General features: G+C 38.9%; 1 protein-coding gene across 1 annotated transcript in view; it reads right to left on the bottom strand.

Moving 5' to 3' along the window:
- Positions 1-27,350, bottom strand: part of GPC6 (glypican 6) — a 1,077,089-nt gene that overhangs the window by 776,472 nt on the left and 273,267 nt on the right. Inside the window, exon 2 of the mRNA XM_021695926.2 lies at positions 22,213-22,371. Within this exon, the coding sequence (XP_021551601.1) occupies positions 22,213-22,371 (159 nt within the window). The remainder of the gene's footprint in view (positions 1-22,212; positions 22,372-27,350) is intronic.

The following is a 27,350-nucleotide window of genomic DNA, read 5'->3' on the forward strand; positions in this document are numbered from 1 at the left end:
TGGAATGAATGTAACAGATGTCAACTACACTTCAATAAAAAAAGTCTCAAGTCTCTGATAACTATAACCACAACCAAGGTCATAACTAAATGGATAGAGATAGAGAGAAAAATAGAGATATCTCACCCATGTAGAGAAACTTTGAATCACCTCAGAAAGATCACCAGTGCCTCTTTTCAGTCAACAGCCACTCCTCACACACACCAGAGGCAACTCTCCACTCTCCCACTCAATACAGGGCAGGATTTTTCTCTCCAAGGCTAATATTAGAACTATACTCCGGGGCATCAGAAGGATCTCAAATGTTTGATTCAGATTTCACAATTAAACAAAGAAGTATGCAAAGAAACAAATGCTATACACACTGAAAAATGCTAATACCCATATTTTAACAGACTGGAAACCAACATCAGGACTCTCCTGAAACCAAGGATTGACAAATGAATCAGTAATTATTATTCATGTTAATTATAAAATAAATTCATATGTATGGCCTTTTGTTTCTCTCAGCTTTACATATTGGGATTTTGTGCTCCATTTCAAATGTTCCCTTTGAAAGAATCATTTCTTATTGTAAATAATTTGAAAGCTACTGTTTTACAATATAAAGAAAAAAAGAAGACAGAAATTGAGCTTCTTTGTAATTGCGTCCAGTATTGGGAAATTCACAATTTCATGAGGCAGTGCTAACTGTGAAAAAGTTCTTTGTTATGTGTAGAAATCTTACTCTCTCTAATACCCATTCATTCAGCTCTGTTTCTCCCTCACCTACTCCACAGAGCAACACAGAAAAATTACTTTCCTAATACTGTACTTAGTACCCAGTATATCTCTCTAGTGCTCAGTCTCTCTCTCTCTCTCCTCCCTCTCTCTCTCAGATGTTCTATTCATATTTTCAAGTTCTAAAAGGACTATTTATATGATACCAAATGATACACCCATTACACAAGCATGTTTTGTAAGTCAACATAGTAACTCAGCATGATACAGAAACATCTTTACTGTAACACGGGGGTCTTTCTACCTGTTGACAGCAAGCAGATTTACTTAAAGCATAGTAGGTACTCACCAGTGGTTACTGGTGATAATAATGTAATGATAATCTGAGTAATTAAAATTCAAACTTCCACAACCAAGAATGCCAACATTCACTTGTATACATCCAATCTTAATTAGGTTTCTAATTAATACACAATTGCACTTTAGAAATAACTATGTATGTCCCATATTCTACTGGAGAGTCCTTCCTTCAAATGTAAGGTAAAGTCCAAGATGACATGGTTTAAAGGCTAGATTTTCCTTTTTGATGGGTTGAAGTCCACTAGAAATTTAAACATGCATGAAAAACTAGCTTTCCCCTAGAGCTTTGGCAGTTATTTGACATTTGAACAGCTGTTGGGAGGTCCATGGTCTCACACAGAGCTAGATTTTCATCTCAGGAACAGCTTATCTCTCAACTCTTGAAATCTTGTATTTTACTCCCTACTTTGGCTTCTATGGTTTCTGCCCCTACTAATTATCTTCTTTCTTTATACCTCTTGGCATCTGTGTAGAACATAGAGTCTCGGAATTCTGCCCTTCCCGTTCACTCCACCATCTACCGCTCTTGAATTCAACATCTCCAAGGGAGCGCTGGACTATTAAGCAAAAAAGTTTTTGTTGGGTCAAGCTCATGCCCAAACTCACTACTTAAAAAGAAAGAGATTAACTTTCCCTACTTAATGAGATTCATATTAATCAAATGCTTACAAAAAAGCATAATGAGTACTTCTAAAAGTGGGATGAAATGTGTAGGTAGCCTATCATATGTTAAGTAGAGGTAACCGGTACGTTTTTTGGAAGAGGGAACCTCTAAATTCCTTCAGAGTGTAAAGATGTGTCCCTAAAGATGCCTTCAAATAGCCCCATATTCTCATTTAAGTCCTATTCACTTGCAGAAAGTTTCCAATGTCTGTTCTAATATTGATGAGCTACACCCTACCGGATATAAATAAGTAGCATTCTGGAGGCATTTGTACTATTTCCTGGTTTCTTCATCAACTGGCTATTTTTAGCACCTTGTGGGGTAACCCTATGAGCTCTGCCTATTGTTTGGTGGTTTTTTGTTTTTTGGCTGCTAAAGAGACAGTGAGGCTTTCTCAGAATATCTGACCATGGTGAGCCTCTAAGCAAGCTGAACCAGCATTTTTTATAGAATGACTTTAATTATGTCTAAATAGCCTGATTCCTGTGCTTCTAAAGAAAAACTACCTGTTGGCCAGTGTAAGATGACAGCTTTCTTGGGACAATAAATAGGATAGAATTTAACCAGTATTTGAAGTTCATCTCAGAAGAAATTTGCTAGAATATAAATCTCTACTATAAAAAAAATACAGGAAAGTCATGCCTTTGTATATTTAGCATTTCCTCAAGAATATTCTAGTCAGGGTATATAATATACAATAAAACAGTATTAAAGAAAAATATAATTGCAATCATCAGACCCTACAGTCTTCTCTCAATGTAGGAAAGTGAAGGAGGCTGAAGTGTCCCCTATATACAGGTTCTTAGCGAAAATGAATCAGATCAGCATTTTTAGGTGAAAATGGAAGTCCAGTGTTTATGAAACAATGGAATCATGTGGATTCATGAAATTTTTAAATCAGTAAGAAATCTCAGGGCTTATATAGTCCAATATTTTCCACTTTGATTTTCAGCTCAACGACAGTCTAATTGTATTTCTCACAAAAAGTCATGGATGTCAAAAATATTTTGAAATACTGCATATTTTCTCTCATCTTTCTCTACTTAGAATAGTTGTTAACTCTTCTTCATTTAGAAAATTCCTATCCCTATGCTAGTATTCAATATATAGCCCATCAGCTTTTCTAACAATTTCTCTAACTCAACCAATGAAAGCTGTCTCTCCATCTTCCTTGCTTCCTGAATCCTGCTTACATGCCTATTTTGGCACATATGGTGCTGTTATTGTAGATCTTTGTTAACAAAACTCTCTTCAATGTGACAAGTAGCTTGTTTATTTTGTGAGATTCAACTTCAGGGGCATCTCTGAAAAGTAGGAGGGGGTCCATAAATGTGATGAATTAATAAAGGCTTTCCAGAAATGCCCCAGTTGAGCATTATCACTTTTAATAGAGACAAAACTCGTTTGTCTTTATCCTGAAAATTGCTGAGTTTCTATAAGAAATATTAATAATATACAACACATTTAATTAATACAGAGTTGGAGGACTTCACTTTGAAAGAATAAGACATAGCAACATATCTCACATAAGCTACTGAACAATATTCAGGCAATTAACTGCTTTTGCAGCTCAGTGGCCTAAAACATGATTCAATTATTACCTGGAGAGGTAAAACTTTACAACTCATCTCTGCCTCTCCATCTCTCAAATGCAGGTGGCAATGGTGGGTGGTCTGCTTCTATCAGCTCTAGTTCTTGGTCAGCCGAGAGGCACTCTATCTTCAGAAGGTAACTCACTCTCATTATTTGTGTGTTTGGTTTTTTCTCTTTTCTCTTCAGTCATTGAAGCAAGTCCCCTGACCAGATGTGTTTTTAATGAGTCTATATTTATCAATATTCTCAGGGTCCCCAGATAAAAAGAAACATCAGTATACTTTTCAAAGCCCATTCGAGTAGCCATTGGCCTGAAAAATCAACAGAATAGACACTTCCTCATGAAGACAAGATCAAAACACTCACCAATATGAGAGAAAGGCAAAGTGTTGAATGAGAATTTTAAAAAGGTTAATTCAAAGGATCTGTATTCCTTGATCTCTGAGGAAGCTTCTTGTTAAAATGCTACCCCATAAGCAATGAACCAGTACCCATTATAATTCCTTTCAGAGTTTTCCCTACATGCTTTTCATTTCCAAAATTGCAGAGGGACCAACACCTGCCAGAGTGGAGCAGGTATATAATTGAAGTCTTAAATTGCAGAATGTTACCCTGAGTGTCACTCCTTCCCACTGACAACAGAGAGAAGGAAGGAGGATAATAGAAATGGAGACACTGATCAAGGGAAGATAATGGCGCTGAAGTCCTGCACATGGTCTTGGAGATTAGGGGCATTTGGGAGGGCGGCGGGGGGGGGGGAACAAACAAATATAAGGAAAGACACATGCAAAAGAATGACAATGAATTAAACATTTTGGCAAAGTTTAAAAAAGGAAACTCGACTGACAAAAATGCTACATTCCGATGTGAAGTTTGTTTTATGTGCCTTTCTTAGGTCTCAGATCAAGAATATCTTTAAGTTTACATGTGAAATAGCACAGGAAAAGTAGGGCAATTTGAAATGTTCAAAACAACAGTATAGAGTTAAGAAACAGACTTAGGATATTAATAAGGGGTGTGGGGAATGAACAATTCCCAAGACATAGCTCCTGGTTAATACCTTACTTGGTTATGCAAAATCTTTAAACACTGAATTGGCCTTTTCCTGAATTAATTCATATGACAAAAAACATGCTTAAAAAAGAAACAGTACAACATCCAAATGTCAAAGTCATTCACTTCTAGGAAGGTAAAAAGTGATCTTCAGAAAAGAAAAAAACATGTTTCATTGAACTTAGAAATGTTTTATCATTGACTTTGACGTGAACACGGTTACTTTTAAATTGAGAGTAGGATGTAGGAAAACAAAAGATTCACAAGCTGCCTCTAACATCTTGTTAAGAACTAAATTTGAATATTAATGCTTTTCTTTAGCATAACTGCATTTGGTTGTTCTTAAAAACATAGTTTTGAATAGGTAATCCATATATATATATATAATCAAACATTAAAAAGGTACTAAAAGGATATATACATTGAAAAGTCTTCCTCTCATCCCTGATTCCAGAGGCTAGTTTCACTCCCCCAAATAAAACACTATTACCACCACATAGGACCAAATTGCTCTCTCTGTCTCTGTGTGAGTGTGGCTCTCTCCTTCTCTCTCTCTCTCTCTCTCTCTCTATATATATATATACACACACAGTATGTTTGCATTTAAAGCAAAATCAGAGTTCACAGAAAGTTTACAGGACTATTTACTAGGAATAAGAAAAAAAAAGAAGTATTAGTGAAATCAAGGGTACTTTTTATTTTAAATAGTGACATTATCGTGAGCTATGCCATTTTCTTCATGAGCTAAAGTATAACATATATAACACAATTTGCATTAAACCATGTGGTATACCATTGAATATAACTCTGGTAATGCGAGAATATCTGCGCTATTGGGGTTCTAATGCTTTCCTCAGAATAGACAAAGCATGCCTTTTCTGCCGGAAGCATCTGTCTATTTTTGGTTCCCCATCTTCCATCTGCAGGTACAGGGGTCCTTTTTGACATTAGCATGGAATGACTCAGAATTTCCAGACTCTAATGTCAGACTTGCTACTATTTGGGTTGTGAATTTTGGGTACCAGTTCTCCCTTTTCTGTTCTTGTGTCTGAGATCCTGTCATCAGAATGCTTGTCATATGCCAAACTTCCCATGTGAGCTCTGACTTACTTCTAAACAGGGATCCTACCTCTGCCGCCAGGTCAGGCTTTTCCCCGGGGTCAGCTGTGACTCTGTGTGGCTTTATAGATCATGTGGCCCTGAATCCCCAGTGTCAGCACCATCCTGTTTGTAGAGACTCCTGTTAACTTTGCAGAGATGCAGGTAGTTCAGCTGTACCATTGTTGGTGACTATACTTTCTAAATACTGTTTCTCTCTCCCCTCCTACCACGTTCTACTTGCAGCATCTGTAACTCGGTCTATCGTGGTGTGGGTGGGTCAAGCTTAAGGTTGATTAGACTGTACCCAAACTTGTCCAAGTGAGAACGCCAAAGCGTAGACTTTTTCACAAAATGTTTACCAGAGCTTTCCATTATCAACATAGAACATTTCAGGTAAATACTTCATTTCAAGGTAAATTGATTTGCTCTCCTTGTGGGAGAAAGTACAGCTTGGTACAGGGTGTAGGTTGGATTAAAGCCTAGCTCTGTCTTTCACTAGCTACGTGAACTCAGCAAATAACCTACATCTCAAGCACGAACTTCCTCAACTCTAAAACAGCAATAATAATAATAATAATAATAATAATAATAACAATAATAATATAAGCTACCTCTTAGGATGGTTGTGAAGGCTAAATGGAATAGCACGTACCAAGTGCTTACAAAAGTCCCAAAGTGCTACCTAATAAATAGGAGGTATAATTATTTGAATGTCTAGGAATTTTCATATTTTTGGAGTGAGAAAATGAATTCTGTGCTCAGAAGCAAGGCAAGGAAATGCAGAACCTTTTCAATTATCAGAAAACCCCCAGAAAAGGGACGTGGCTGGCGTGGTAAAAATAGTAAAAGCTATCTATGTGTCAGGCATTTTAGATGCACATTATCTCATGTTCACGCTCTGCAAGGAAGGATGTATTATTCCAAGCACTAGAGATGGAGAAACTGAAGTCCGCCGAGTTGCTAAACGCCGTTTGGGCGGAGAGCGGCAGAGCCTGGGTCTGGACGTGCAGCAGTCCAAGCACGGCCGAGTCTCGAGCCCGGGGAGACCCCAGCCCCCACTCTGCAACCCCTGCATGCTCAGCCTCACCAGCCCCAGGAAAGGGCAACAAAGGAGTCCTTTCCTCATTTTATTGTGCATCACAGGGGAAAGGCTCTATCACAGACTGTGGTGGAGGTAGGAAAATAAACTTGGATTCAGCAAATTAACTTTCAGCATAGCTTTCAATGACTAGGGTCTCAGACTATTACATTCGGAATTTCAGAAACACGCTCCAGCAAAGAACAACAGCTGCTGCTGGATCCCAATCCACAAAACACCTGCAGTTGCGGCATCTGGACCAACAGCTACCAAAGCTACATCGGTAAATAAGGTGCAAGTCCCCATGCAATTTGACCCTTCAGAATCTTCTCCCCCAGCCTGCCCTGGGTGGCTCAAAGGCACCTACACAAGGAGGCAAATGGCATATATATATATATTTTAATGTCTGTTCATTCAGGAGGCTGTGACCTTTGCCCTCTGTTGGTGGAACGGACGCTAACATGCCAGCTAGAAGTAAATGGAGATTTTAATTGAAACACATACAAGTGTCTACAACTGGGGGGTAGGGGAGAGCAAACCAGAGTCCTTCGACGTTATCTAATGAGCACCCAGCATGGCTTAGCTTTCTACAAATGATCCTCCATGAGCCTGCGCTTGTTTTGCAAACAAATACTCAAAACGAAAACCTTTCAGCTCTTGTGCATTTGGCACTGCTTCCCTATCCGGTACCAGCTCTATTAGCTAATGTGAAATATCAAGTGGAATACAGGATCCTGTCTATTTTTCGTTTCCTGAGGAAAACGGAAAAGAAAACAATATTGGAACACAAGAACTGCAGTTTAAAAAAAAGGAAAAAAACTCCCACGTAACAACGGGTTCCTTGATAGGACATAATGTGCAATTATTGATATAAATGCGGATCGGGCTCATTTAAAAATATTTTTCAAAGACACACCTTTCCCTTTTTTCTTAATACTTTTAAAAATATGCTTTATTGCCTCAGATCCTTTTATTCCAGTGGAAGGAATTAATTATAGTCTTTCCATTTAGTATCTTATCACCTCGTAAAAAAAGGTCTTTTTCACTTAATTTGAAATGCTAGCTATCTGGCAATATGGTTTATTACATGTGCTGATGTTTGTTTAGGTGGCAAGCAATTTTTGTGTAGAAAAAAATGTCTTAGTCATCATTGCTTCAGTTAATTAGCCTCTCTAAAGGTTACCAATGCTTCATTTCTTTCATTATATTACTTATTTTAAAGAGACAGTGTATGTAAGGTTAAGATATTTGACAACAAAGACATATTTCTTGATTGCTGTTCAAATACAGAAGAAAGAGGTTTTAAAAGGAAGCTAATGGACAATGAGAGCAGAGAACAAAGCCACATTTATGGTTTTACATTAGCAAGAAGATAAACAGCTGACCTTTCTGCTTTGTTATTAAGATAGCTTTTATTAAGCCACCACAAAATCACCCTGCTATGCTGGGTATTGAGCAAAATTTTCACAAGGAAGGAGAATATATTGTTGATTTGGTTATTTTTAATGTATTATTCAACTTTGCCTAAATCTGATGGCCCTCAAACGTGTTTTTTTGTTTTTGTTTTTTGTTTTTCAGATGAGGAATGGAATGGAGCAGAACTAGATTCAACCAACAAAGACCCCTTAATGAAGAACATTTGTTGGAAGAGTGCTATACTCCCTGGCATTGTCTGTGTAGACTGGGTAGTGAGGGAACATTACTCATTGGCAAAAACAATCCATTTAGGTGTGTAGGTGATGCCCGGGTGAAGTTTATTCTAAGAACTCTTAAGGCCCCTTTAAGCACTCCACACAAATGAACTTGGTTTCTATTAACCACAGTTGGTAAACCTGAGGATAAAGAAATACCATGAGTCATCCAGGGATGTATTTTGCATCACCACCGGCAACAAGCTAAGGGTATGCCATACTACTGTGTATCACTCCCTGGCAAGTAACTTGAACACTGGAGATGTGAGCTGCCTTGAAGAATTACACATTTTAAATGAAAGTTTAAGACTGCTAAAAAGCAACTACGAAAAATCAATAGCTACTTAATAAACACTGTATAAATGTACAGTAAGTAAATATGCATATCTTTACATAATGTAGACTTCTTAACAGAGCTCTAGAGACTGAAATTTTCAATGACATATAGACTTTGAGTGCATGAAAATGTTGGTATTCACCCATCCCTAATGATTTACATACTAAGTTGTGTACTAAATTGTTACTGAGAAAATTCAAATCATTACATGAAGTGGGCAATTATCAACAGTTAATGTGTCCACCACTGTTGTTGACTGAAATATTTACAGCAGGGTCCTTGTCCTATATATTTGTATGTGATTTTATTGGGGGAATCTTTATGCAAGATATTTGAAAGGAATTAAACATTTTATGAAATATAACGTAATGTGAAATTTAACAATTTCAAATACAAATCTGATTTTGAAATTGCCACCAGATGTTATCATGAAAAAATTTCAGCAAAATAACTAATTTCATATGTGGAGGTATGAGTACATGGCAGGGCCTCACGGGATGTATCAAATCAATGTTCATTTTCATAATCAGATGAACCATCTAACAATTGTTGTGATGATAAGAGTTAGACATATTCACTGTAGTGAGGAACCTGAAAAGTAGAATAACATAAGGAAAGTCTATGCCTAAACATACTGTTCCTCACAAATCACCATGGAAATAACATTTAGCAGCTCTTAAGGTAAATAATTCTTACACATAGACCATATATGAATCACACTCAGTCACAGATGCCTGGAAGTTTACTACTTAAAAATATTATTATACAGATACACACACTAAAGAAAATGAGGAATCAACTGACTGCATTTTGTTCTCTAATCCACACGCCTATTGTCTGTCATCAATTAAACAGAACCAACCCCACAGAGTAATCTTTGTTAGTTGTTGTTCAACAGGGATTTTAACTTTCATCTACATAACTTCAAAATCAACAGTCAATTAAATTATTATAATGAAAAGACGTAAGAGCACCCGCTGATTTTCCAAGAACAGACTGTTTTCCACTTTGTTAACAAACTCAAGGACCTTGCTACTGGTTCTACTCCTCTTATTCACACATCCTTCGTTCCACGACTGAATCCCTCTTGATTCCCCACATCTGTGCCTTTCAGCCACATGTCCACATCCTTCCAGATCAATGTCCAATTCCTTCGTAACTTTGAAGACAGTTTTCATTCTGTCTTTTCACAAAGTCACTCATGGTCCTCTCATCATGAAATAATTTCATTCCTTTCTAATATTTTATCTGTATTTTCACTCATGGTACTAACCAGTATTACAGTTCTTTATGCTCTTGTCTGAGTGGCTCTGTGGGACTGTCAGTTTCTTAGGGACAAGAATGGAAGCACATGATAAGGATGAAGAGCAGGAGACAGCCATCATAAATTAAATCCTCACTTTTTGTCAGACGTGTTGGGCTCCTTATGTACATTTTCAAAACTACAATTATTGCACTCATTTTGAAAAGAGAAAACATGAAGCCCAAAGAGTTCAAGAAACTTCCCAGGTCACTTTGCCAATAAACTGTAAATTCTGCATTTGAAATCTAGTTTCTGACTCCAAGGCCTGAACTGTTTACCTGGCTTTTCTGTTTGTTTGTTTTGAATAGAACTTGGCATGATGTCATGAGCAAAGCAGACCTTTCCCCAAATATGGGGAATGAATGAGTGAATGAAGAAAATATATTGAGTGCATTAGGCACCTAGAATCTACATGGAGAAAAAAAAGAGATTCCTGGTTTAGAAGCAGCCAAGAGAAAAAACGATCTCAAACATTTTTTAAAAATGTGCCTAAACTTTTGGGGAATGTATTTAGCAATTTAAAAATAGACAATGCTAATATTAATTAAAATTGGCTCCACAATTCGTTCAACTGCAGAATACAATCGAGTTTTATGCACTAGAGACTAGCTAAACCTTGAAACTGATAGCAGGTTGTGCCTGAGGGCTAGTCCTTGGTTTGTAGGGAGACTTGGAATGCTCCAGGCCTGACAATAGCCTCAGAAGCCTTTTCCCTTCCTGAAATGTTTTGAGCACAACGTGGGGAGAGAGAGAGAGAGAGAACACTAATGGATGACCTAATGATAACTGGGCCAAGTTGGTAGAACTGAGAACCATTGTTCAAGAAGGGCATTAAAAGTGTTCATGTTGTTTTTCCTTCATTCTCTATTTTCCATAAATTCTTTCACGGGAGGATTCATTTTAAGTATTCCCTTGACCTATTCTTTAATATAAACCATGATTTATTGCATCATATAAATCTTTAGCACTATGCTGTCCTAATTTGAAAGGGCTTCTACGTGTACTCTAAATCAAGACCATCAACTCAATCACAGTAAAAGTGGTCCAAAGTTGTATCGACAAAATGTTACAAAGTATGGGGGGAAACACTATCCCCAGAAAATAGAAAATCCCCTCCCTCCTACAGAGACTTGGTTTCTACTTTTCATTTTGTATTTATGAACTAGGAAACACAGAAATTGAAAGTTCCAACTTATTTTATTTTTCAAAAGTTATTTGAATAAATTTTCATGAGAAGCCATACACCGATTATTATTACATTTTTACCTCAGTGTCCTGACATATGAGGTTTGGTTTCTGCAACACCCCCCCATAGACATAAATTTAAAGAAACTTTAAATCCTTTAAAACTTTAAAGTTATTCAAGTTTTCTACAAAAAGCATATGTTAATTTAGAATCAGAAAATGCTATTTAAAAGGTTATTAAAAAATTTACTTGGCTCCAAAACCATCATCCAAGCAAAAAATAAAAATAAAATAAAAATAAGAAAATAACAAAAGACATGAAGAAATTAAAATGCATTTTATAGATTGTGAAAAATGTTAGGTCTTATGAACTAGAAAATAAAAGAGAAAAAAAATTTGTAGTTCACAAATATTTTATTTTATTTTTTAAAGATTTATTTATTTATTTGAGAGAGCAAGAATGAGAGAGAGAGAGAGTATATGAGAGGGGGGAGGGTCAGAGGGAGAAGCAGACTCCCTGCCGAGCAGGGAGCCCGATGCGGGACTTGATCCAGGGACTCCAGGATCATGACCTGAGCCGAAGGCAGTTGCTTAACCAACTGAGCCATCCAGGCGCCCCAGTAGTTCACAAATATTTTAAAAATTCAAATGAAGTATAATTTTGATCTGCAAAATATCAAATGAGTTCTGGATCTTGAGCGTAACTCATTGTCAAAATCAGAGGTGAAAAAAGAGGCTTGCTTAAGGTATAAAACACATTGTTTGATGAGAAATAGGTGCTTAAATCCTTTCTAACACAGTGGGGACCTTTTATTGGCAGATCTTAAACTGACACCAATATTTAATGTGATAGAGCAAAGATTTAAAAACCTCTGGCATCTTTCTGTGCCCTACAATATGTCCTGATAATTGACCTCTCAATTCCACTGAAACCAGGATATTGAAAAACCTACCTGTTTTAGAAACGTGGGAGGCTTAAGCTAAATAATTCTGAGTCCCATCCAGACCAAAGCATCAAAATTTCCAGTGTGTGAACCCAGGAACCTACCCATTAACAGGTCCTCCAGGTGACTCAGGTGCATCTGAACCTCTCCTTATTCACACACATACATACACACACACACACACACACACACACACACAGTGGTCAAAATGCAGGATAAGTGTGTTCTTCTCTTTCCACGTGTGCGTGGAGTGTATGTGTGAAAGAGAAAACACACTCACCCTGCTTTTGGAGGTAAGGACAACTACCTGCACTCTTAAATAAAGACCATCTTTGCTCTGGGAATCTAAAATTAGTTCCATTCAATCCACTGGAATAAATGATGCTGAAAGCATATATGACTTCCAGGTTTATAGACTCTAAAAGTGAATAGATAACTAGAATGCAAAGCTTCCCATTTTCTTCTGTCATATTTATATTGAAAGTGAAGTACTTCACGTGACCAGTGTGTGCCCTTGGGTCTGCGCAGGCTGGTGCCATAGTCGGACAATACCGCACTATTAAATATGCTCCGTATTAAGTCAAGCAGAGGAAGATAAAATAGAAGTAGGAGACCTAATCCCTACACTCAGAGAGCTCAGACTTCAACAGGGACTAGGCAATCGATCACACTTTTTTAAAAGAACACTAAATAAGTAAAAATGAGCAGGTGTCAATTACATAAACACTGAGAAGGAGACAGAAGGGTTGAGGGAACCAGAGCCTGTAATGACCACAGCACACTTCCTCTAAGAGGAGAAAATATGCCAAGAAATCTTCAGAAATTAAAAAAAAAATATGTGGAGAACGACAATTTCTTCAAACACGAAAAGGCCTTGGAAGCCCGATTCCCTGTTATCTTACTTCAAAGTTTGCTTTTCATTTTCAAGTTGTGTGGATTCAATTAAACCACTAGGTAAGGAGGAAACAGCATGAAGATCATGTATACTACTATATATAGTCATCCCCAAAATAATATTTGTCCTTTTAATGAATATAACAAACCTTCTGAAAGAATAATAAATGGAAAATTCTGAAGCTGTATTGAGTGATTTCTAAAAATTTCTCAGAGTGCTGTGAACTCTACAGGCTTAGCTGGTTCCTGACTCTACCTCCATGTTTGGTTCAGTATTCTCTTCCTACCCCATGGAATACTTGGAACCGTACGGAATTAATTGCTTAGGCAAGCTGTCTTTCCCTTTTAATTTGCTAAAACGCCAAGCTCATGTAGGTGTTGTCATTCAACTAAAAATCACTGGGTAACTACTGAGCAATATAGAAATGTTATTTATAATGTACTTATAATAGACATTTTACATTTTCTTCTGAATCTTGCCAAATTTTGTGCATGAACATTATGCTTGTCACGGTGTCTGTGTATCTTCTAAACAAGAGTCAACGTTTTGAATCACACTTAATAGAGAGATTTTTTAACAAGCCCGTTCATGTGGATAAACTAGAGATGCCATTTCTAGCCAAAGAATAATAAAATGCTGCGTGGAAGCAGAAGCTAAGTAGCCTCAGCCTGAGTTAAAAATCTCTGTAAGTTCTGTCCATCTCTGCAATTTGAAAATGGTACGTTCTGTGTAATTTACTATTGTGAAATACACAAGACATGAGAGAGACAATATCTGCTGACATTGTTGTGTATCTAGAATGGATTCACAAACTAAAAATCTTCCATCCTGTATATGCTCAAGTCAGTTATCTCCTTTTCATTATAGAAACGTAGAAACCATACATAAATGAGAATATTATAATAAACCCTCATGGACTCATCGACCAACTTCAACCATTATCACTTTCTTGTCCATCTTGTTCCTTCCATGCGTCCACCTCAGGGACTCCCATCAGGACAAGGTATGCCATTTCAGATTTTCACCTGAATCATTTTCCTCTAAATCCTAGAATTCTCAAAGCACGTAAATGCTTCTTATGCCTTTACCATGTTATTTGTCTGAAAAAGGCAAACCATGTTGTCTCAGAAGAGGAGGAAAGCACACTTTTATTCCAATTCCCTATGATGAAGGAAAGTCAAGAGTCTTGATATGAAATCCCAGTTAGAGTGGGTGACTCATACTGTTTCCCACTGCACATCACCCCTAACTAGAGATAATGAATTTTCCATTATCATTACGCACACCATGCAGTCGAACCAGTCTACACTGAGCTGAATGTTCTCAGGTTTGAAGACAAAAATGTTTCCACTAAGCTCTAATTTACACCACCATTAAATATTTTTCTTGATTTTCATTAAAATAAGAAAATCAGTTTTCTCTATTCAGTGGCAGATCAATTTAACTGAAATAAAATTTCTCCTGTAATTTACCCATACTTACTCAAAGGATTAGTGAGCCCCTGTCAGGGAGCAGATACTTGTCTGCTCATTAACATTCATGACCAAGAACCCTTCTGGTAGGGCTGGTTTCAGCATCTGATAGAGCAATACTTAAAAGAAATTGGCTTGTCTGTGAAAGAGCTGCTCAGCAAAGCCACCATGCAAGGGAACTGGTGATAATAAGATGATAATATTACAACTACACTGGGAGCATAATGTGTTTTAAGTTACTTTGAGGTGGGTGGTGGGGGTCTAAGAATTAGAAAAAGATTGGTAATACATCACAGAGGATATGAGGCCGTACATCAGCAGTGTGCTTCATTAGTTTTGAATGATCTGTCCAAAGAGCAGAATAAAAAAAAGAAAAAAATGAAGGGAAGGGAAGGGAAGGGAAGGGAAGGGAAGGGAAGGGAAGGGAAGGGAGGAAGGGAGGCAGGAAGGAAGGAAGGAAGGAAAGAAGGAAGGAAGGAAGGAAGGGAAGGAAGGAAGGAGGGAAAGAAGGAAGGGAAGGAAGGAAGGAAGGAAGGAGGGAGGGAGGGAAGGAAGGAAGGAAGGAGGGAAGGAAGGAAGGAGGGAAGGAAGGAAGGAAGGAAGAAAAGGGGGAGTTGGGGAGGGAGGGAAGGGAAGGAGGGAGAAAGAAAAGGAGGACAAATTTCACTTGTACAAAGATCTGGGTTTTCCATGCTTTGCATTTAAAGGACCCCTAGCATGGATCATCTATTCCAACATTGTGCAGAAGCAAGGCATTTGTGATGTGTAAATCTGTTCACTAGTTCTGCTACAGTTGAAATCCCTGGTTAGCCAATACTTATTTTTGGAAAGTCTGCCCTTTGGGAAAATTGGCAGATTACTTTCCAGTGATAGTATGACTGTTTCCAATTTCTAAGACCCAATTCAGCACACTGTGATTTCCAGAGGTGTGTCCTTCAGATAAAATACATGTTATTGAGGTGGTGGCCTAGCAAAATTAAAGGAGGTACTCAGCTAATTACTTTGTAAGATAATTAATATAACCCTTGTGAATTATAGTTAGCTTGTTATTCTGTACAGTGAACAAGGGTACTAGTAGCTTAAGAAATAGAAATATCACATCTATTCATTCTTGAATAACATCATGGAAGTGGTCTGTGAGTGCATGTTTGGTTATGTGTGCATTTGTTACTGTGCTAGGATATAGAAGGTAGTGGTAGATCAGGTACATCGGTGTGCTTTATTTATCCCTCTGGAATTCCTAGAGAATCCACCAAAACAACAAGGAACAAACCACCCAATGTGGAACATAAACTATTGTTTCAGGAATAGCAGGAGGAGTCTCCATTGATGTTGGAAATGACCAGGAGATTTGCTTTGACCAACAGAACCTGGGAATAGAGTGTGCCTATCCTAGTTTAGGCAATAAGGGGCATCATGTCTCCGCTATGAACCTTAGCATTCTACACTCCAAGATGAGAAGAAAATGACCAAGAGAGACTGTTGCCCCCAAAAGAACAGTGAAATCTAGAACAGATCAGACCAAATCATAGTTTAGAGCCAACTTGCGCAGGGCATAGACCAGAAGAGCCAAATTCAAGGGGACAATCCAAAGATGCACTGAGGAAAAATAAGTGTTTCTTGTTTATGCCGTGAAATTTTGTTGTTGTTTCTTACAAAACAATAGAAGACTGATACAGGACTGGAAAGTTTCTATAGAATATCTACATAATAGATGCACGCTAAATGTCAGTAAATGAACAGTGTCACGAAACATCAATAGTAAATATATTTATGACCTATCCCAAGGACTTTGTGGACACGCACACAAAATCTCTGGTGCCTCTGTCCCCTCCTGCCCCATCTTTAACTAATACAAACAATTCATCCTTTAAGGGCTCTGTCTGTCCCCTCTTCCAAAAGTCTTCTTTGACGCCTCTAAGTACAACACTTTATTCCCCCCTTTCTGTCTCCAGTGGACTTCTACCATCTGATAGAGCCAATCGTGCCTTCTTTACTGTTGGTTTTATACTTACATCTCTCCCACAAGGTAAGGTAAACATCATGACAGACTGTGAACATAGTTTGGTCATTATTAGTTGTCTTTTATCTACTACACCCCTGGTTAAGTATCTTCTATATAGAAAGTTCTGAATAAATGTTTCCAAACTGACACACAAGCGCACACTCACACGCACACACACATGCCCCACCCATGTGATGGGAAATATAGAAGATTCTACTACCATATGGAAAACTACTTAGCGGTTTTTCCTTTTCAAGTAAGTGTTTTCTCTGGGAAAATTAGACCATATTTTACAGAGATCATTACATTATTGTCATCTCCACAGTATATAGATGAGAAATGATATTTAAAAAGAAAACATAAGCCGATTTGCAGCATAAAAATATTATGTCGCTGTGTATAAATTAGTTCCACGTTCAGTAAAATGAGAGTTCTGAGAGTGTTACTATAGAATAAGTTCTTCAGAAGGATGGAAATTACTGCTCAACTTTTTTTTTTTTTTTTTTTTTTTGCTTTTAAAAATATATTTGCTGCCAGAATCTCTGGACAAATGTATATCATTAAAATGCATAAATAAAAACCAGAAAGGAAAGTAAAATAATAAGACCAAGAAGAACAAACTAAACAAATAAAAACCTCATATTGAGCTTCAAATGTGAATAAATTTCAGCTCAAATAAATATGAAGAAAAAACAAGCAAAAGAAAATATCCCTTCAACTAAATTTTCCTGTCTCTGAATAATCCATATTTCATATACATTCCTAGAGAATAGGGTGCTGGTATCCACATTAAGACAGAAGCTACCAGGGCTTTGTGAGATAAGAATATATAACATGGCTTAACTGATTCAATAACATTTTTGCACAAAACACTCATTCCCCTTTAATTGAGGGTCAACTTCTGACTGATTACTATTCCTGCCTTTTCCAAAAATATAGCTGGATTCTTTCCCCACCAATATCACCATTGCCTTGTTAAGGGAATATCAATAATTCTGAGCCAGAGTCCACTCGAAACAAATAAAAGCTTAGTTAGAATTTCAAGCAAATGTCAAGTTCCTATCCCATTACTATTTATAAGTCTGATGTAAGTCAAGAGTATTAGGCTACAGTCTTGGTTTCATTCTTCTTGGTGGAAACTTGGCAAATGGTTTACCCTCTCTAGGCCCCAGGTTCCTTCGAGGCAAGACTATATTTAGGTGGGTAATTTTCTTTGTTAAGCATTAAAAAAAGTCCCATTCCACTTGTCTCTGAAAGACATCATCACATCCTCCCATGATGACTGGGACAGGGCAGGCGCGAGAGACAGATGAATAGATGTTGCTGTTTATGAAACCTTAGCACACTGAGGGACTGGAAAGCACAGGATAGTTTAAAGGGTCCTGAGGGTAAAGAGCAGAGCTTGAGGAGTGCTTGGCTTAGGACTCAATGCTGAGTGTCCCACCAAATAGTCTGCGACTCTGCACTGTGGTTTGCTTTGGTCTCTAGCTTAACATCTGTAAAGGGTGAGGAACAGAGCCAGGTGTTCGCCTAGTATTACTATGACTAATATCAGAGTGTTTGGTTGTTGTCTATTTTCCTAGAATCCTAACACATTAGCCACTTAGTAGTATGACTGAGGCTGCGATTTAGACACAAATTTGACAGGTCAGAGGGTCAGTACACACAACAATATTGGGAAAAGGAGTGGGTGCATGAAGATATCCCTCCCTTTTTTTTATATCTTTATATGAGTTGCTTATTGGTTTTGCACACTTCCAGCTGCCTGGGTGTTTGGCATAGGTGTGACAGGGGAGAAGTAAAGGCTTACGTAATGCTGTGATCATCCTGCCAGGTGTTCCTGGATGGTCTTCATGATGTAACCCCGGGAGTGTTACAGAAAGTCTGGGCTTGGCTACAGAGCACATTAAATGCAACCCTGTAGAGTTCTGAGGAAATCTTTGCAAGCTAGGCCCCCGTCAACAGCGGAATGGGCTTGCAGGGCTAGATAACGGAGCCAGAGGTGGAGATTTGGCCAGAGAAAGGAGGGAAGAAAAAAAAGAACTAACCAAAACCTTGTGAGACACTTGGAAAAGTACCAGTGCCAAGTATATAAACTACTATTTTACATACCTTCATCATAACATTTCAATCTTATGTTTAAAAAGAAAAAGAAAGCTACCCAGTCATAAGAAAATTCTCTGCCAAAGAACGAGAATGTCTGCAATTGATATTATATTTTTTTTTCAATTTATTGCCTCCGAGCCACAAATTTTAGGGCTAATGGAGGTATGAAGCCAAACTTGTCCATTTAGGAAAGGTGGGGAAGAATTCATATTAATTCAGGTTTAGCTTCTGAGCACCCAATGAATAGTTAGAATTTTATACAGAGTCTCTTCTAAATATTACCAAAGATATTAATAAAAACCGTAAAGAATATGGCAATAAACAGAATGCTATGTTAAGAGGCGCCTGGGTGGCTCAGTCGTTAGGCGTCTGCCTTCAGCTCAGGTCGTGATCTCAGTGTCCTGGGATCGAGCCCCGCATCGGGCTCCCTGCTCGGCAGGAAGCCTGCTTCTCCCTCTCCCACTCCCCCTGCTTGTGTTCCCTCTCTCATTGTGTCTCTCTCTGTCAAATAAATAAATAAAATCTTGTTATGTTAAGGTTTTTGGAATTTCAAATTTTAGGAGTCATCTCTCCCACAAAATGAAAACCTAAATGGAATCAAAACATTTCTAGTACAGTAAGGAAAGCAACAACTGTAGACTAATGATTAACAGTGACTGAATTTAGCCTCCCTGAATAGGGTTTGGACTGAATCATATGTATCAGGTGCAATTTAATTGCTCCTGTACTTAATGAAAATAGGAAAGGGAGTAGTCACCTTCTCATGGAATATAGTTATATATATAATAGAGCCAACTAAAACATGCAAAATCCAGATGACAAGTCAAGATCCCTAAGAAAGTGGGACTGGAGTCAGAAATGCAAAATGGACACTTTGGATCAAGGGACCCCACAGCAAGAATGCAAAATGCCTCACGGAATGGGAAGCTACTAAAAATAAACGAGTCTTTCAGAGCACCACTGATTTTATCTGGGAAAATAAAACTCAGAGGGTAACATTCCATAGCTGATCCTAGATAGTTCTGTGCTCATACCAACTGATACTCATCAATGAGGAAGTTTTGTTTGTTTGTTTGTTTTTAAACTAAGGGAAAAAAATGGAAAGCTGCCCACGTGAATGCACGCCTGTTCCTGAAAGGCGACTCAGCAGGATCCCCTTCATGGGATAAGAAGGTAAGTCATACAACTGTGCGGCTGACCTTCTCGAAACTGCCTAAACAAACAGCAAAACTTCTAATGGTAAATTTTAAATTTACATATTTTCTTAATTTTTTTTTAAGACCGAGCTCTTCAAAAGCTGAGCTCACCAGGATCACATTTTGAGTTTTAAAAATAAGGCTGGCTGAGGGTGCCTGGGTGGCTCAGTCGTTAAGTGTCTGCCTTCGGCTCAGGTCATGATCCTAGGGTCCTGGGATGGAGTCCCACATCGGGCTCCCTGCTCGGCAGGAAGCCTGCTTCTCCCTCTCCCACTCCCCCTGCTTGTGTTCCCTCTCTTGCTGTGTCTCTCTCTGTCAAATAAATAAATAAAATCTTAAAAAAAAAATAAATAAGGCTGGCTGAAAGCTTCCTTGAAAAAAAAAAAATCTCAACTTCTCCCCATCCCAGCCTAATGCAGTGAGATGCACTATGAGGAAAAGAATTCACCACCCCCATGTCAGATCTAATCTTAACAAAAATCAGTGTCCTGTCAAACCAATGGACATAATACCCCAAAGTACATTAAAACAATTTAATTTTTTTTTTAAGATTTTATTTATTTGCGAGAGAGAGAATGAGAGACAGAGAGCATGAGAGTGAGGAGGGTCAGAGGGAGAAGCAGACTCCCTGCTGAGCAGGGATTCCTGACGTGGGACTCGATCCTGGGACTCCAGGATCATGACCTGATCCGAAGGCAGTCGCTTAACCAACTGAGCCACCCAGGCGCCCACATTAAAACAATTTAAAACACATCTGGAGAGAGAGAGACAGAGACAGAGAGACAGAGACAAAGAGATGGAGAGAGGTTTCTTTAGTAAGACAAGTGAGATGAGATCAAGGATTCTGAATCCAAAGATTAATATTAAAAGTCATTGAGATGAGAATACAAGTATCTTGTTCCGTCCTTTTGAATGGCTTTACACATTTAAAAAAAATCTATCAATTCCCCATAAAACTACCTTACATGAAATATTTTTATTGAAAGGAATACACAGTGTGTGTCACGAATGGTGCCCCAGAATTATTTCCCCGCAATTTTGGAGTACAGCTTAATAAAGGCACAAGAATCATTTTCCAAAGACAGGTAAAAGTCAACAGCACCAGGTCGCTCTCCCTGCTTTCTGTAACAAATGATAAGGTGTCTCAATTTGCCTCCATCTGAAGTGATACATTATCATTCCTCAAACGTGGAGCCCCTTCAGGGGCTCCTGAATATCACTGGATTTGTAATCTGTCAATTAAGGGGAACAGCTAAGTACCCCCTGGTTTCATTCAAGGGAACAACAGTCACAGCATCACCTCTAAGTAAGGAATTATTTTCGTACACATCCACATATAAAGTTGAACACAGAGGAAGAGGCAGAGGAAGAAGGTGCAGATGTTGAGATACTTGGCAGAAAAGATGAAGTCCCACTGACTTCCATGGAAGATGTCACATCCCCTTAAGCAGTGAAAACACTGCCAGGTGGACCTGCCTTTCAGAATTCAGAGGGCTGATTTGAAAGAAATTGGTGTTGCTATAATAGTTTCAAGCAGCAATGAAGCAGAACATTTTACCTACTACAGAGAACATAAAAAGGAAAATCAAAACTTCGGCAAGCCTTTTCTAAACCGGCTCTACCGTGCATTGTCTAGAGAGGATGAGGCAGGTCTCCTGCCCTATGACAACTCAGTGTGACCCAACGCTTGTACAAGGAAGGGTCACCGCGATTGGCGAGTCTGTTGACAATGAGCCCCAGGAAGCACATTCCTTTCTCAGAGCACTAAAGACTACACAACCACCTAAGCATATGAACTTCATCACTATCATTATTAATTCAGTTTACAAAAATCAGGTTGCTTTTGAATAATTTTTTTTCTGAAGTTCGGATGAGAAAATTCAATGCTGAAAGCCTAGTAAAAATTGCTTTCACTCTTTGTGCTTTCTCCTACAAAATGTTTATTTAACAAATAGAATATAGAAAGGAACTTGATGACTTATAATCAGGAAATCAATAGAGGATTTAAACCTTATGCAGAATGCACTGTCACGGCAATGTAAAATGTGGCTAGATCCTTGGAGGAGCAAACTCTGAAATAAAGGAGTCCATGTATGTAGCACTTAAAACAAGTCTGTCTTCTTGAAAGTGTTGTTATATTTCAAAATAATTTTAAATGACATTTAATTATTTTAGAGAAAATCCCCAGATGAAAAATTAAGACAAGCTATGATGTGACAAAACCTGAATTAGAATCACTCTAATCATGAAAAATTAAGCTAAATCTTTCAGAATAAATCTCACAGGCAGACCACAAATTCAAAACAGCTCTTTGTTCACTCGGGCTGTTTTAAGATATTACTACAAAAGTTGTCAAGAACGCTCATGCTTTTTCTAAAAATAGACCAAGTTATATAAATGTTTAAGAAGGAAAGAAAAGCTCCTGCTTAAAAAAATGTTTTTCACGGAAGGCCGAGATTCTCAGAAAGGCACACCCAGAACAGGGTGAAGCAGAAACTGTCCCACCTACCGTCAAACTTCTTGTGCCTGGACACGAATGTGGTGCGTACAAAATGGCTCGTCTCTTCCACGAGGTTTTCAAACTCGAGTTTGCTTTGCTGGCTTAATTTGTCTTCCATTTCTGTGGTGCAGCATGTATATTCTTGAGGGCAGATTCTTAAGTGTTCCCCTGCAATGAGAAGGTAAACGTCAGGATGGGATGATAGGGACTTCGGGGAATTTGCTTCTCCAACATTTCCCTCAAATCCTGGGGCACCTGGTCCAGCAACCCTTTGGGCCAGCGCCATGATCGCATCTGGGCCTCAGTGGACTTAACATCCCAAGCATTCAGGACTTCAGTTGAACCAGATGTTGTGTTCTGAACGTTTGTGTCCCTCCTTTGGGAGGTGATGAGGTCATGATTGGAAGTAGTGCTCTTATAAAACAGCCCCCAGAGAGCTAGTTTGTCCCTTGGACACATGAGGATGCAGCAAGATGGTGTCTGGGAACCAGGGAGCGGGCCCTCACCACACACGGAATCTACTCGTGCCATGATCTTGGACTTCCCAGCCCCGCAGAAGTAGGAGAAATAAATGCCTTTTGATTACAAGCCACCCAGTTTATGCTATTTCTGTTACAGAAGCCCAAACAGACTAAGACACCTGATGTTTAGTCCCTGCCATGGAAGGGAAAGTATATTGAAGACCTCAGAAGACCACGACAATGTCCCTGCTTTTATTTGAAATGTGCCAAGTGGCGCTGGGTGACAAGAGATGTAATACAGTTATAAGTGTGCTTGTCTTTGGAAACCTCCAGTAACGCACAAGATGCTCAGTCCCACCACCGCAGTCTGTGTGACAGCAAGGGCAAGACAAGATGGGGATCATTCCTTGTGTTCTGTCTCTGCCTGTCCGTCTGTCAGAATGCATCAGCTTTGCTCGCGGGGAAAGTGAGTGTGTTTTCAATGGCAGGTCTCATGTGGCACACAATCCTTCAGTTGACAATTCTTGTCAGAGAGGAAATGTTCTCCTGCAAGGAGGAAGGCACTGAGGGGTTTAATTAATGCTTACATTCTATGGAAATGTAAAGTAAAAGGTAATGAAAGTCGTATTTAATTCAACGTCTTTATCTCTGGATACACCAGACCACTTCCTTTGGCAATATTGCTTTCTTCGGTGCTATTTGCAAGGAGGAAACAAACCTCTGCTTCATGACCTTAAAATAGACTGTTAATGCATAAAATGTAAATTTCCCATTGAGGCAGCTCTGTTAATGTCATAATGTTTGGTGGAGCCTGTGGAGGGAAGAAGAAGAATCCACCCAACATCTTGGTAAGCAGGAACAACAAATTGCCCCTGGGATCAAAGTCACTGTAGGGCACTGAAATCCAAATGCACAAGTACTTGATGCGGTGATTAAAATTCATTTATAATGCTTAACGGTACTTATATAAAATTATGTCCTGGGACCTGTGTGAAGTATAGGGTGTTTCATGTTTATGTCGTTGGATGCTTTAGTGCCTACTTAAGACAACCCCAGAATAAAAAATGACCAGAACTGTGTACCAAAGTTAGATCTTATATAATGGAAGGAGACCATAAAATATCATATGTATATTTTTTTAAAAAGGAAATGAAAATGCATTGTACTTGATAAATATCAAATTCAAGATAACAGTTCCCTTCCAGGAGAAATTAGGACTTGAGAGAGTGCTCAAATACTTTTATCTATAATCTTTTATTTCCTAAGTTGTTTGATGGATGCATTATGTTTATCATACTATTACCTTTGCTTTTTCTGTACATTGAAAATATTTTGTAATAAAAACTTGGAAATGTGTCATTAAATAAGCAGTAGCTACTACAGCTGTGCTAGAGGGGAGAACAGGGGGTAGGTATTAAGAAAGAAAAACAGGCTGCCCTTGACATTCAGAAGCCAGCCTGGCAACTCACAGCTAGGTCATGATAGTCTATTACACCTAAACAATCTCACAAAAATGCCAATCCCAGACAAAATTACTCCAAGACCATGATAAAGGAGACAAAGCAAAGCCACTTCAAAATTTTGTCTAAGCACACACAAAAACAAGGCCCTATGTCATCAAAAAAGTACTGAACATCTCTCTGAGGCAAAATGAATGTACTTCCTTACCATTTACAGATTGATCTTCATACTACTCTCCCTCCTTGTTGATCAGATTTATTGAGATACCTTTTCGTAGATTTACCTCTCCTTTCTGAAAGCATCCAATCGAGGCTGAAGCCCTGCTTCTCTGAACCCTCCCCAAACCACCCAACAAAACTCCAAGTCCTATAATCGATTCTTTCAAAGTCCCTCTCACTGAGAAACCCCATTTTTCTCCCTGGTGTATTCTTGCTTGAGGATAAGTGATATCTTATTCAACTACAGGTGTGTTCCTAATAGGTTCTCATTTGAAGGTACTGACGATGCCAAAATGGGGACGTATAGAACAATATGAATTTTGAGATTTTTCTCCAAGTCATTCTGATACTCCCATCCCAGTAAAAAAGCAGAGTTCTAGAGGTTAAGACACTGGTAAAGAATAAAAGTGGCTTTATCAAAAGCAAATGGCCTACAAATCTCTAATTTACTTTTTATAAAATATAAATCTAACTGATAAGGACAAAATTCTGTATCCACATTGAATAGATATTCAGCATTAACAATTCTGCATAATGTTCCCTTCTCTGACTGGTTATAAACCATTTCCAAAAATCTCCCTATTCTACTTCCCACCCTATTGTGTGCAAATGGAATGTCCATTTCTCAAGATTTAGTACTTCGGGGCTACATTCTACTTCTGAATCGTTACAAATGAGTTTTCAGCAAAATGCATTGGACTTGTGGTGACTAGCTGATCAAAAGAGAATAAACATTTTATGACCTGAGGGAAATAACTGTATCTGGGATATTTGGGGAAGAAACGCCATGGATCTACATTCATGAAATTAGACTGGATTGGAAGCACTGTGATCTCCAATCACTCCAAGAAAATCAGTATTTTATGTTGAGTGATAAAAACAGGAAGATACTTCTTCATGGGACAACTTCATTTTTTTAAAAGATTTTATTTATTTATTTGAGAGAGACAGAGAGCGAGTGTGGGAAGGAGCAGGGAAGAGGCAGAGAGAGAGGGAGAAGCAGACTCCCTGCTGAGCAGGGAGCCCGATGTGGGGCTCGATCCCAGGACCCTGGGATCATGACCTCAGCTGAAGGCAGATGCTTAACTGACTGAGCCACTCAGGTGCCCCCATGGGACAACTTTAAACCAAACTTACTCTGTGTGTGTGTGTCTGTGAGTGTGTGTGTGAGTGTGTGTGTGTGTGTGTGTGTGTAGGGTAATAAGGCACACGTAAGCAGCTGCCCTTCTGATTCAATGCATTATTAGATGTTTTCTGGAACTGGAAGTGTCCTCAAGAAGTCAACACCTTCATGCAGGCCCAGGCAGAGAGATAACTAGAGACATGGAAAGACAGACATAGACAAGCACAGAGAAAGTGAAGAGTGTTTCAGAATCCTGCTGTAGGAAGAGTAAATCTTCCATGCAAAGTACTTGTTAGAGTGTCTAGAGAGAGACCATGCTGATGTCCCCGAGCATACAGGATCTGGGGTTGTGAAACGTGTGGTCGAATCTAGGCTGAGCCTTGTTTTCTTTCTAACGTATGCTAGATAAGAAGGTTGTGGAAGAATGGACCCATTGAAGTACAGTTCCTTTCTCCCCCAATATGAGGTCACTGATATTTGTCAAAGCAACCTGGTAACTTCAGATGGCCAGAAAGACTTAGGACAACTGCATGATCTGTTCTGACTATGTTTGTTCATTTATTTTGGGTTTGGCCCTAGTACAGGGGTTTGTAAACCATGGCCTCTGGGCCAAATCTGGCCCACCATCTGTATTTGCATGCCCTGAGAACAAAATGGTTGGGGGAAAAAAAATCAAAAGAATGATATTTTGTACTAGATGAAATTCAAATTCAATTGTCCATAAATAACGTTTTATCAGAAGACAGTCCCACCTCTCCATTTACGCATCAGCTGTGGCTCTTTTAGTGTGCGAACACTAGAGCAGTCATGAGAAAGACCACAGGGACCTTGCACTTGAATATTTACATTCTGAAATCATACGTGGCAGCTACTCTGCCGCATAAAGAGTTAGCTCTAGCCCTTCCTGTTCCAGTTTGCCCGAATGACAAGAATGTGAAACTTTTCTCAGCTTACGAACATCGTGCTTCCTAACATGAGTATTTGATATAATAATGAGATGCTTCCAAAGTGGTAACTTATGAAGGAGAAGAAAGTGTTGTCCTTTATAAGCTTCCCACACACTCTCTCAAATTCTCTCAGGTTCTCTATGTTATTTATTACATAATTAGATAACAACATTTAGCTCAACGGGAGTGCCCCTAGATACCTCCAAGATCGCTAATATTAAATATACTAAATAGTTCATTCCAGGAGATCAGGATAAGAGACCATAAATGCAAAAAATGGGGGATGAAAATAACGATGACCGCACCTTCACTCATCAAACATTTATTGAAACCTGTGTGCAACTCAGGATGATAGGTTCATGTCCACCAAGATCAGGCGCAGGGTCATGCCATCAGCTTACACAGGTGCATGCTTTTTGGGGGCACCTGCTGTTCATGCGGGTGAATTCCCAGGTTCCTGCATTTTTGTAGAACTCTCCACTAGCTGTACCATCAACAAGGGAAATTACAGAGGTGGGAGAAGGGAGTTCCACCAGGAAGTGAGAGACTGAGCCAAGGCTCAGGGACATACAGTCAGGCTATAAAATTGTCATCTGTTTTCGAAGAAAGAAGCGATGGGCTCTTCCTCCCTTTACATGCCTCTTTGAACTGCGTGTCACTCTTTACAATATGTTTCCCCAAATGCCTGCTCGGATGTTTGTTTTCACTCCAAAACACAGAGGTGACAGGAGAAATGTGATTCTGCCAAATCGTGCTCCCTCCAGGGATGGCCCTGGGTCTGAAAACCGCCAGGAATCGACTTGGTGAGTGGCAAGAGCAGGAGACAGGAGGACCTCGTCAACCACAGAAGCCAGCCTCTGTGGGTCTGCTGCAGCAGACTCTCTGCCCTCGGAGGTGACACACTGGGGACCTCAGAATGCACAATCCAAACAAACAA

This window comes from Neomonachus schauinslandi, chromosome 3 (assembly GCF_002201575.2).
Source record: "Neomonachus schauinslandi chromosome 3, ASM220157v2, whole genome shotgun sequence".
Lineage (NCBI taxonomy): Eukaryota > Metazoa > Chordata > Mammalia > Carnivora > Phocidae > Neomonachus > Neomonachus schauinslandi.